Source organism: Populus euphratica, unplaced genomic scaffold (genome assembly GCF_000495115.2).
Source record: "Populus euphratica unplaced genomic scaffold, PopEup_1.0 scaffold194.1, whole genome shotgun sequence".
Lineage (NCBI taxonomy): Eukaryota > Viridiplantae > Streptophyta > Magnoliopsida > Malpighiales > Salicaceae > Populus > Populus euphratica.
The window spans coordinates 189,256-201,337 of NW_011500072.1; the positions used below are offsets into that span (position 1 = coordinate 189,256).

Consider the following 12,082-nt stretch of genomic DNA (forward strand, 5'->3'; position numbering starts at 1 on the left):
TTCCTATATATTTAGAAGCCACTTGCAAGGCCACAATTAAAGAATTGCTTCACTCCCAAAGAAATTGACAAGATCTCTTGGACTATTCGATCGAAAACCATAGCCATAATTTCATTGAGGGCTAGCAAGATGTCCAAACTTGAAAAGTCCACGATGAATTGTATAGAGAGGGAGAAGGAAAAGAAAATGCGCCAACATTTCAAGACAAATGCCGTCTCATAGAAAAGGAGATGGTACCTACAAAGGCCATGAAAGAAAGAAAGAATGGCCAAAGGTAAGGATTTTGTTCGACATAAAGTAGATGCAAGAAAAAGGAAGAAATAATTCTCTCAAAGGTAATTGTGCCCACCAAAAGAATGCTAAAAAAGTTTTTCAATCCACATTGTCCAAAATGTCCATTTATATATATTTTTTTAATGTTATTATTCAATTTTTATGATTTTTTTAAAATGTTTAATTATAAAGATATTAAAATTATCAAACAAATACTAAAAAATTTAATTTAATACAAAAACTATCTCACTCCCAAGCAGATTTTAAACTAGCTAGCATATCAAAAACTAATTACTTTCCAAGCTAATTCTTTCTCCTCTAAAAAATAAAAATTCTATTTGTTATACTCGAATGTGGAAAAAAAAAAGACATGTTTGTTTATAGAAGAACATGGATGTGTTTTTTAAAATAAAATAAAAATATATTTTTAAAAAATTTCACCAATTATACTTGAACACGGAAAAGAAGAAGAAGAAGACATGTTTACAGGAAAACATGGATGTATTTGTTAAAATAGAAAAAGAAAAAGTGTATTTTAATTAAAAAAACCATATTTATCTTGCAAATATATTTATTTGTATCTCACACATAATATTTTTAATTAATTGGGCAAGATCTATATAGAATCTTTCCTTTATTCTGCAATCTTCTTTTTATATTTAGGATTGTGGTAGTGGTTAGGATTCAAAATATTTTTTATTTAAAAATATATTAAAATAATATTTTTTTATTTTTTAAAAAATATTTTTAAAATTACCATATATTAAAATGATTTGAAAATATATAAAAAATTAATTTGAGAAATCGTGTTCCCAAACAAATCTTTAACAGTCTAATTTAGCTTCATTATTGATAGAAGGATCAAATAAACATAGATAATAAGAGGATGAGATTCGGACAATAAATTTAAAGGGATCAAAATCAACATAATTTATAGTGGAGTGACCAAATACACCATGGAACCCTTTTAATATATTCCATGCCTCTCTCTTACGCACACTTTACCTCTCTCTCGCTCTCGCTCTTGCGGACACACACACACACACAAAAGCATATAAACCCCACAGAGCAATCTCCTTTAAACCCCACTGCTGTTTCTCTCCTTCTCTCGCATGTCTTTTTAAACCCATTGACTCTCAAATGGTAGTCCAAAATCTCCACTCCTAGACTTCTCTAAACCAAATTCTCTCCTTTTATTTCCTTTTTTATGGAAGAAAATGGAAAATCTTTCATGGGAACTGAATTCTAATTCCATCTCTTTTCTCATCATTGAAATCATGACTTCCATTAATCTTTCTCATAATCCTTTATTCTCCTGCATCATCACTCTCTACACGCTAATTCTCTTGTACTTCCCTCAGGCACATAAACACTCAGTCTCTTCAATACTGATCATTACTTTAACTCTCTTGCTCTTTCTTTTACGCCTTGGTGCAATTCAAAGACTCCAACATTCAGTCACTGAAGGCGACGAAACCATTGAAATCAAGCAAAAAAAAGACACCCATTTCGGTAGAGCTTCAAATTCTTGCTCTTTGACTCTTGCAGACAAATGGGGGGCTACCCAATGTGCCGAAAAGGGTCGTTTTGACCCGGATCCGAACCTGGAACTTAAAGGGTCGTTAGTTGAATGGGATGTCAGAGCTCCATTGGAGGTTATATACGAGGGGTATGAAGGAGAAGAGGAGGAGAATCCGAATGAGAAGGACGGTGTTCAGGATCCGACTCGGTTTGGTGGTCTGGAAAGATATCCGTCTTTGGCTATGTATTACCCGGAAACGGATTCTGATTCGGATTCTGACGGTGAGTTTTCAGTTGCCGGAGAGAGGGACATGCCGGAGAGGTGGTGCTTTAAATGGGAAGAGGAGGATAGAGAAGGGCTATTGATAGAGATAGCTCTTGATCGCAGTGATACCAAGAAGGATATGGGTTTGGGTTTGGATCCGGATTTGGACTTTCACGTCGAAGAGGATAACCTGATAGAGATTGATATATCTCAGGCCAAAAACGCAAGCTGTTTCCCGGTGAAGTGTGATTAATTAGTGCTTAAAAAAGGGTTTAAGGTCTGGAGGGTTAGTACCAGTTAATTTTGATTAATTAAAGCTGATAATGAGAGGCAGTTTCTTGAGGGTTTTGAGTCTTTTATTTTTATTTTTGGGGTTTTTGAATGTTTGTTAGTGAATTAACGTTGTATTATACCGATGATTAAGTACAGTTAATCACCAAATCCAAGGATTTAATTAAGTTGACATGAGATGAGATGATTATTATACACTCCCCTATATGGATTTGCCTCGGAAAGATAAGTCATTATTTATTTTGTTGGAAAGGGAAAGATTTTTGGTTTCGAAAGTGCACTTTGATAAAGGCAGGGTATGGTGTGCCACCCAAAGTTGAATAATGCATGAACATGGGAGTGATAGAGAGGCGAGGGGATATGTATTCTTACAAGTTATTTTCTAAATCTATCTATATGAATTCATTTATTATTATTATTATTATTATATATATAATATTGTTTATATTGAGTCATTTATAGAAAATGTGTTGCGTTTTTTTAAATTAGAAAATACTTTCCTCGCTTTAAAACATGGGTTTGTTTGTCTAATTAGACAGTAAATTTCATTGATTATTTTTTTCAATATATAAACAAAAATGGAAAAAGACAAAAAAAAACAAAATAATCCCCACAAGCAAATGTGGTGAATGTAGCTTGCATGTATGATGTGAAAAAATTAATTACGGACTTTAATCAAGTCGTCTCGGCAATGTTTAAGCATTGAAACAGGTTTTTGTTCCATAATTTGATGTAGAAGTACTCTGAAGACAATCGCACAATGTTTTCCCTGCTAAAACACCATTGAATTAGGCCTGTCCTGGATCATTTTAACACAAACCAGCCCTTAAAAGAACTTCCAAAAGCAACAATTTATGAATCACAGCATCCCTATCTTCCTCGATGACGAGAGTCGCTCTATGAGACTGTTCCATTGCTGAAATGGATTAGATTCACGCCAAATTCCAACGATGAACTGTGTCAGATAATGCAAAGACCTGCGTGAGTTCAGTTCTGCTACGATCCAGAAGTGACCAGCAGTGGATAACCTGCCAATATCAGCAACGGCATGCTTTGGAAAAAAATTCAGATATACTGTTTGACCTTACTCCCAATCAGAACAGAACCATACGAAATTGTGGGAGTAGAGAATAATAGAAGCTCGAGTCTTTTCAGCTCATAAGACAGATTAGATGGCAGCCCTTAATAGCTTGACCTAGAGGCCATCTCAAACAGTTTTCCCCTTCTGAATCCACTGTTAACAATGACTTGATCAATAATGGTGAAAGGGACTTCTTTTTTGGAAGATCCTTCGGATTTAACTAATATCTTTCTCACCTGGTATGGCTTTGATTTGCAATGTCTGTTGTCTAATATGTGTGTGGGCACTGGCCTTTTGTTTTCGAGATAGCACGGTTGGTTAAAAATATTTGGAATCCAGAAGTTTATAAAAACAAAAAATTGTACTTATAATTATTTAAGCTATTCAATTATGCCCCTCAACAATTACTAATTAGGCCCTTCAAATTGTTTATGAAATCAGAGTAAATGGATTTGCCTATTTTCTTATTTGATGCATATTAGAATCATTTGTATGAGATAAAAAAATAATAAAATGAAACCATTTATTTTTTTATTGGCTAGCATGTATTGAAATTGAAATCATTTTATAATATATATATATGTATACAAGTCAGTGGTATGTACTAAATTGAAATCATTTTGTAAGTGATCACTTCAATATTTAATTCAGATAAAACATTAACTTAATTGTAATTAGAAAACTATTATAGTTTTAAATAAGATTATGATATTTCATATAATATTAATAGACACATCTTCATGATTTTATTTCTTCAAGTTTAATAAAAAGTGTGAGATTGTGTTATTTTACCAAATATTTTTTACCTATATTTTTGACCGCATGTTTCTTCCATTTTTCTTTAGCTGGATGAAAGGAGAGTTTAGTCATCAGAACTGAGCATCCAGGTATGAAGATCACAGTTATTGATCTTTGTTTAGTTTAGTAAATTAACTTGAAAATTTTTCAAAATCTAGAACAAGATATTAATCTAACTGACCCGATTAAATTTTTAATAATTTGGTTTGTCTGATCCAAGCCAATTAGATTAACACCAAGAAATTAAAAAAAAATCTTTTTTTAATTAAAAAAATCAATACAAGTTAACCTGGTGATTTAATAACCCGGGTTTTTTACCAGGGTAGATTTCATATCATAACACCCAACCTAAGGTGATTGATCTTCTTCATTCCGTTTTCATCCAGTTCAGTAATTCATTCAAGTCCAATAATGTAAGCTTGGTATGGTAAAGGGAGTCTCCGTCTTTAATTCAGAGATCCTATTTAATTCAGAAACAGAAAACTTCATGCGTCCACCTTTCAAGACCGAGCGACTGGGACATGAACAAAAAGATCGAGTGATTGAGTGGGCAATAGGCCCAAACCAACTAGAAACCACATCTTCGAACCCATCTTTTCTTTATTAGCTAGTGCTCTTAGAGCTCAGCAATGGACCTCTAGTAACGAGCCGAAACCATTAGCAGGCTGTAATGCTGTACGTTGTGATGAAAGTTCGGTAGGGGTTCAGCCATTGACCCCAAACAAGAAAGGAAAAGAGGGAATTATCGGTTATTTATTTTGCAGCAAGTACAAAGTATAGCTTTCTTTTAAATTTTGCCTAATTTGTTCTAGCGTAATATTTTCTTAAATTCAAGTCAATAAGCATCTTTTATAAGAAGATTAATAAATTTAAATGAAAACACCAATATAATTTTTTCATTGATATATTATTATGATATTTATCAATTAAAATTTATTAGTAAATACCGTTAGAAATTTTCTCAAAATATATATTAAAAGAATCGCATTTAAAAAAAAATAAATAGTGATGTATAAGTTTTGTAAACAACATTAACAATAAAATCATCATGTAAAAACAATTGTGTCAATTAACATAATATTTTGACAAAATTATCGTATAATAAAAGTTCTTATTTTGACAAATGGACATGAAACTTGGTAAGAAAAGATCACAAACATAAAACTATAAATATTTTTTTGGCATGTGAAGTAAGCACATGTCTGCTCATGCAACACTCCTCCTGTAATTGTTGTCGATGTAAGAGAGCAAAGCGTGAAATGCCTAAATCATGCTGATCCAGGCTGTTCAGAATCCAGAGTCTCGATTTTTATTTTATTTTTTTTTAAAAAAAAACAGCATTATTCTAAGAAAATCATGGCCAACGACTAGTCATTTCACTGAGGAACATTCGGACAAACAGCCGGAATGTGCGTGAGATTTGAACACTCCAATAGTATTGGCAGCCATGTGAGTTGTGACGTCCTATGCCTTTTCAAAGCAACTCAACAAACATTATTAATTCATTTCTTCAGGAACCTTCCTGCTGGACTTCGCTGTTCTCATTTGTAATTCAGAGGTTCTGGAAGCTCTGAAAAACACAAAATTTATTATAATTGGACACCGTGACATATTGAACGCGTCAAATACTTGTTCGATAAAAATAATAATAACTTTCCAGATTGTACTTAAATTTTATCAAAAAAAAATAACAAATTATAATTTATTCATTTGTTATGATTCTTTTATTTATTTATCTATTTATTGTTAATTTTTCTTCCTTTTTACTTTTTTATTTATAATTTAATTAATTTTTTATTGCCTCTCATTTTCATTATATTTTTTTCCTCTTCACTTATATAAAAACGAGTATTATTAATAAAATATTTAACACGTCACGATGCATAATTTTTCAGAAATGACAGATCATTTGTAGTTTGATACATTAAAAATATTAAAAAATTATATTTTTCAATGCAAACACCCATTTAAAAATTATTATTAAAAAATTACCGTAATAATTAATAAAAAAAAACCTGCCCGCTCCACCAAAATGCCACGTGTCTATTCAAGCTAAAAACAACAAATTCCTAGTATTTTTTTATGTTCCTTTTATTTTCTTGGCCGATACGCCACCGCAAATCACGTGCCGCCTTTTCCTTCCAGCCCGTCGAGTCAACCATACAAAAAACCATCTCGACAACAACTCACGCACAACGCCACCAACCACGCCTCCCTCTCCTCTCCAACCTTTTCGGGCTCTTTACATTTCCTCCTTTCCAAACAATCAAAACACTAGACGTCTCTCGTTCTCTCTCTCTCTCTCTCTAAATTCTCATTTTCTCTCTATTTTTTTCAAAAAAAACTCTCTGTTCACGTATAACCAAAAGGAGGCGCCTAAGGACTGTTTGTTTTTTGAGAAAATTTCTGAAGAGAATCTAAAGTGAGTGAAAATGAACGGCTTGAGTTTATTTAAGAGAGCTTCTAGAGCTTTCGATGACTATCCTTCACTCGCTAAACTCGTTGTCATTTGCACCGTCAGGTAATATTCCCTCCTCTGTTTCTTTCTCTTCTCCTACTTTTTTGCTTCATTTCTCTTAATTAAGTTTTACCGTTACTTTTCTTTCAGTTTTCGGATTTTTTTATTTTTTTAATGAAAGAATCTAAATGAAGCTGGTTTTATGGTTGTTTGTGTTAAGTAGGTGATTAGTGGTTTTGTAATTTTGTGATTAGCATGTGATCACGTTTTTGTTGCGGTTAAATGTGTTTTTTGTTGTTTCCAAGGATGTTCCTAGAATTAGATTTTATAAATTTTTGAAGCCTGTTGTTGCTATTACAGAGATCCACTCCACTCTGTTCCGTTCTGTTGTAACTTGTAATTAAACAGTATAAATATTAATATCTTAAAATTGCTTGGTGTGGTATTAAGCAATTTGGATCGAATATACAGAATAATGTAAATCGTGTAACATAGCTTAGTTATTAAATTTTGGTGTTGAAATGGTTTTTTGAGATGATATCATGGTTTGGTTGATTAAATAATTATGAGTTTGAATCTCGTTATTCTAATTTAAGCTTTTGGATCAAAATGATTATTTGGGATAAAAAAATCTCATTGCTATCTTTTTTTTTCGGTTGCAGTGGTGGGGGCTATGTAGCATATGCAGATGCAAATTCATCAAATGGTGCACATGCTGTTGCACCACCTGTATCGGAGATCAGGAAAAAGAAGGTGGTGGTGATTGGAACTGGTTGGGCCGGAACCAGTTTCTTGAAGAAACTGAATAATCCCTCGTATGATGTTCAGGTGATATCACCTCGGAACTACTTTGCATTCACTCCTTTGTTACCAAGTGTTACGTGTGGTACGGTGGAGGCTCGTAGCATTGTCGAACCAATTCGTAGCATTGTCAGGAAGGTAATGAGAAAAAGATTATTGATGAGCTTGACTTTCGGCAGTCTATGTGCATAAATCCTGTCTGTTCACCATGTTTGGATCCCAGGGTGGACTGGATTTATGTAGGTGATTGTGCATAGACTTTGACTTTAGAATAGAATTCAGATACGAGGCTAATTTAGTAACCAGCCCTTGTTGCTTCCTCTTGCAGAAAAGTGTTAGCGTTAGTTACTGTGAAGCTGAATGTTTCAAGATTGATGCAGAAAATAAGAAAGTTTATTGTCGACCTAATCCGGACTCCAGTATGAATGGGAAGGAAGAATTTGCTGTGGATTACGACTATCTCGTTATAGCCATGGGAGCCCGTCCGAACACATTCAACACACCCGGTGTAGTAGAGCATTGCAATTTCCTGAAGGTAACTTCCTTGGAACTTACTGATATGTTACCCTTGTCATTTTCAATTTTCATTAATTCCCCCTTGCACACACATCTTATATAGCAGAATGACCAAAAAAATTCTTATGGTAAAGTAATGCTGCTCTGGTGTCGGATTTGGTTGACAGGAAATTAGGAATTGAATCACTTCCTTGTTATTTTCAATTTTCATTCATTTTCCTCTATACACACATCTTATATAGGAGGATGACCAAAAAACTTCTTAAGGGAAAGTAATACTGCTCTGGTGTTGGATTTGGGTGATAGGAAATTAAGAATTGAATCACTTCGCTCATGCACAGCTAATATGTACAAGGAAATGAATTTCTTCTGTAGGAAGTTGAAGATGCTCAGCGGATCCGTCGTTCTGTTATTGATTCGTTTGAGAGGGCAAGTTTGCCGACTCTAAGTGATGAAGAGAGGAAGAGAATTCTTCATTTTGTAGTTGTTGGTGGTGGACCAACAGGAGTGGAGTTTGCTGCTGAGCTTCATGATTTTGTCAATGATGATTTAGTCAAACTATATCCTGCAGCCAAAGATTTCGTACAAATAACAATTCTTGAAGCAGCAGATCATATTTTGAACATGTAAGTACCTACCTATTGCTCATGTTAATTGATGCCTCATTAGTCTTGTTTCTGTTATTAACTTAAGATACAATGAATGCTAGTGTTTTCTTAAATCTAATTAAGATGTGCTGCTGTTCACTTTGATCCTTTTGGATTTGCATATAATTCAGAATTATTACATTAACAATTTAAGCCAGACTTGAGATTGGATCGGGAAAAAAAAAAGAACTGGGTTCAGATAATAGCAGTTGCAGTGAAAACCTCGGGGACTCATTTATATGATAGAACGTATGCTCGTATAAAATATATGCTCGTGGAGCTTTCTTTTCTTTTGTTTTTGGTCCCTTGGCTTTATTTTTCCTGTTTCATGAAGTCTGGATTGGCTCATAATAGATCATGACTTGGTGAGGAAAGATTTCATTGGCAACAAAGTTTGAAATTTGATGTTGGTTTTCAATTTGTATAAATTCCATGGACTCCCTGAGATGCTACACTTGATACAACTACACAGATCAATTATAGTCTGTGTGCAACTACATCGATCACATGCATATACTTGGAAGAGTTCCAATATATGAACTCATGCTTTTGGGGGTCTTGCATGCAGGTTTGACAAAAGAATCACAGATTTTGCAGAAAAGAAGTTCCATAGAGATGGCATCGATGTGAAGCTAGGGTCGATGGTTGTGAAAGTATCTGATAAAGAAATCTCTACTAAAGTAAGGGGGAATGGTGGTGAAATTACTGCCATACCATATGGAATGGTCGTCTGGTCCACTGGAATTGGAACTCATCCTGTCATAAGGAGTTTTATGCAGCAAATTGGTCAGGTATGTTACTGGCTTATAAAAACTGATTTATTGTTGTTTCAGAGTCTTCAATGTATTTTCCATGATCCTTTAGTTATATTTCATCCAAAATGAACACTCTTAATTCAATGTATCAATTGAAAAACACACCTGCTCCTGTGAACACAGACTAATAGGCGTGCTTTAGCAACTGATGAATGGCTGCGAGTTGAGGGATGCAATAGCATATATGCACTTGGTGATTGTGCTACAATTAACCAACGCAAAGTCATGGTACTGTTCTCATTACTTTTCTGTTACATTTGTGTGGATGGCATCCCCTGTTTTGTTACGTCTGTGTTACATTTATTGTTCTTCTATCAATTATTATCCATCTAATGCACTCGTCATTCTTCCTTGACATTGTTTCTGCTTAATGAGACTGAAAGGAAGTTTCTACCTCTCTGTTACTCTCTCAGGCATTAAGTATCTAACTTTTCTAATGGCACACATACAGAACTGCTCATTCTTACAGTAAACAACAAAATGTTTTCTTTTAAGGAGTATATGCTTGAACTTCTTGTCATTCGAAACACATTGCACATTGAAATCATATCTGTAAACTCATAAAAGGCATAGCTGAAAAATAACTACTAATTTCCTGGTCTATATCTGTTGTCATGGCTACTGCTAATAATCCAAGATGATGTATGACACGCACCAGAAATACGAAGACCGCTGATTGAAAGAAATTTTTCACACCAAAATGATATTTGATGTCAATTTTACGTTTAGAATTTAATCACCTGATCTGTTGATATGCTTGTAGGAAGATATTGCAGCAATATTTAAGAAGGCAGACAAGGACAATTCTGGAACCCTAACAGTAAAAGAATTTCAAGAAGTCATTGATGACATTTGTGAAAGATATCCTCAAGTGGAGCTATATTTGAAGAACAAGAAAATGCGTGACATTGCTGATCTCTTGAAGATGGCTAAAGGAGATGTTGCAAAAGAAGCAATTGAACTGAATATTGAAGAGTTTAAGAAAGCCCTTTCTGAAGTTGATTCCCAGATGAAGAATCTTCCAGCCACAGCTCAGGTCTCGCGTTGATTCTGTGATTCTCTTGTCTATGAATTATGATTCTCTAAGAAATATCTACTTATTATCTATTTTCATGTGCCTGGCTTCAGGTTGCAGCTCAGCAAGGCACTTATCTTGCTAATTGCTTCAACCGTATGGAGGAGGCTGAAAAAAATCCTGAAGGTCCTATCAGGTTCAGGGGAGAAGGGCGCCATCGATTCCGTCCCTTTAGGTACATCTTAATCTTGTATAAATTTGATATAGCAGGATTATATCATAGCAGCGATTTCTCCCACTATCTCTGTAGCATTCCTCCATGCATGATCTATCTGTTCCCAAGCAAAACACATAGTTTCCTCCCAGCATGTCTATTTCTCCCACTTCTTGAATGCCAGAGTAGTATATGAATGTCTACTTTGAGACTTGCAAGCAGTTAGGATCTCAGTCATTTGCTTTATGGCGTATATTGTTTCAGATACAAGCACTTAGGGCAATTTGCTCCATTGGGAGGAGAACAAACAGCAGCACAGCTTCCTGGTGATTGGGTTTCAATTGGCCACAGCTCTCAGTGGCTTTGGTATTCTGTCTATGCAAGGTATCGTCTCTCTCCTTGGCTCCACAGTAAAATAGAGATATCAAATTGAGTAGATACACGTGTATACTTACATGGTTTTGGTCTATGTCTCGATCAGCAAGCTAGTCAGTTGGCGCACCAGGGCGTTGGTGATAACAGACTGGACAAGGCGTTTCGTCTTTGGAAGAGATTCCAGTCGCATTTGAGCAGCTATCAGCAGGCCGCAAGGTTCCCATTTGGCAGAATTATATTGCATACTTTGTTAGGCACCACTTTGGCAGTCATAAATTTTTTTGCTTTCAGATCATCTTTCATTAACCAAACTGTTGAATAAACAAAGCCCATACCGCTTACAATTTATCAAATCTGGAGAGGTGAATTGTATAATTTGCGTCTGATTATCTCGACATTACCCTTGGTGGTACACAGTTTTGGTATTAGCCAGTGCCACGTTTTGTGGCCAAAATTACTTAGAAATTGAGATGTTTTCTTCGTCTTTTTTTTTTTTTTTTTTGCGCTATACCAATCATTATGGCTTGCTCAAATTCTTCTTTCTTCTAATACAGTTGTTGTTTTGTTATAGTTACTGCTTGCCATTTGTTTTTCCAAGCTCGTAAATTCATTTATCAGGTATTCTAACCAATTTTTTCAATCTCTATCCAGCCTCGTGAGGATTGGGTGACGGAAAGTTGAGGCTGGGAATCGAAGTGACCTTTTCAGTTAAATTTTTGTGCTTCCTGTTCCTCGGGAAAGAATCCGAGGAAGGTCTGGGTTAAGGATCGGGAGGCCGACTCTAATTTTTTTTTTTTAAATAATCAAAACAAGGTTATGGGCATTTTACTAGGAAAATAAAAAACCGGTAACAAAGTAGGTCAGCCATACAGTCAACTGGGTTTTGCGTACTTTGAATTTCACAATGCAGAGCTTGATGGGCCTGAGAATTATAGAGAGCAACCTCTACTGAAGTTTTAGGGTTTACAAAATACGTGATAGTAAAATAATAATAATAATGATGATGATGATA

General features: G+C 34.7%; 2 protein-coding genes across 2 annotated transcripts; both read left to right on the forward strand.

The window, feature by feature from the left end:
* Window positions 1-1,134: 1,134 nt before the first annotated feature.
* Window positions 1,135-2,548, forward strand: LOC105108506 (uncharacterized). Its single transcript, XM_011002836.1, has one exon. It carries the CDS (start codon window positions 1,491-1,493, stop codon window positions 2,310-2,312), a length of 822 nt encoding a protein of 273 aa, XP_011001138.1. The 5' UTR covers window positions 1,135-1,490; the 3' UTR covers window positions 2,313-2,548.
* A 3,862-nt stretch (window positions 2,549-6,410) lies between these two features.
* Window positions 6,411-11,563, forward strand: LOC105108508 (external alternative NAD(P)H-ubiquinone oxidoreductase B2, mitochondrial-like). Its single transcript, XM_011002837.1, has 10 exons — window positions 6,411-6,750; window positions 7,350-7,626; window positions 7,817-8,023; window positions 8,380-8,630; window positions 9,220-9,442; window positions 9,590-9,694; window positions 10,230-10,502; window positions 10,595-10,716; window positions 10,960-11,079; window positions 11,177-11,563. Exons 1-10 carry the CDS (start codon window positions 6,662-6,664, stop codon window positions 11,262-11,264), a joined length of 1,755 nt encoding a protein of 584 aa, XP_011001139.1. The 5' UTR covers window positions 6,411-6,661; the 3' UTR covers window positions 11,265-11,563.
* Window positions 11,564-12,082: the final 519 nt, after the last annotated feature.

What these genes read in the sequence shown, in the direction of transcription:
- LOC105108506 (XM_011002836.1), top strand. Translation starts at nt 1,491, where the DNA reads ATGGAAAATCTTTCATGGGAACTGAATTCTAATTCCATCTCTTTTCTC.
- LOC105108508 (XM_011002837.1), top strand. Translation starts at nt 6,662, where the DNA reads ATGAACGGCTTGAGTTTATTTAAGAGAGCTTCTAGAGCTTTCGATGAC. An exon ending in GCAGATCATATTTTGAACAT is followed by an intron (nt 8,631 to 9,219) that starts GTAAGTACCTAC and finishes TCTTGCATGCAG; the next exon opens with GTTTGACAAAAGAATCACAG. An exon ending in TTAACCAACGCAAAGTCATG is followed by an intron (nt 9,695 to 10,229) that starts GTACTGTTCTCA and finishes ATATGCTTGTAG; the next exon opens with GAAGATATTGCAGCAATATT.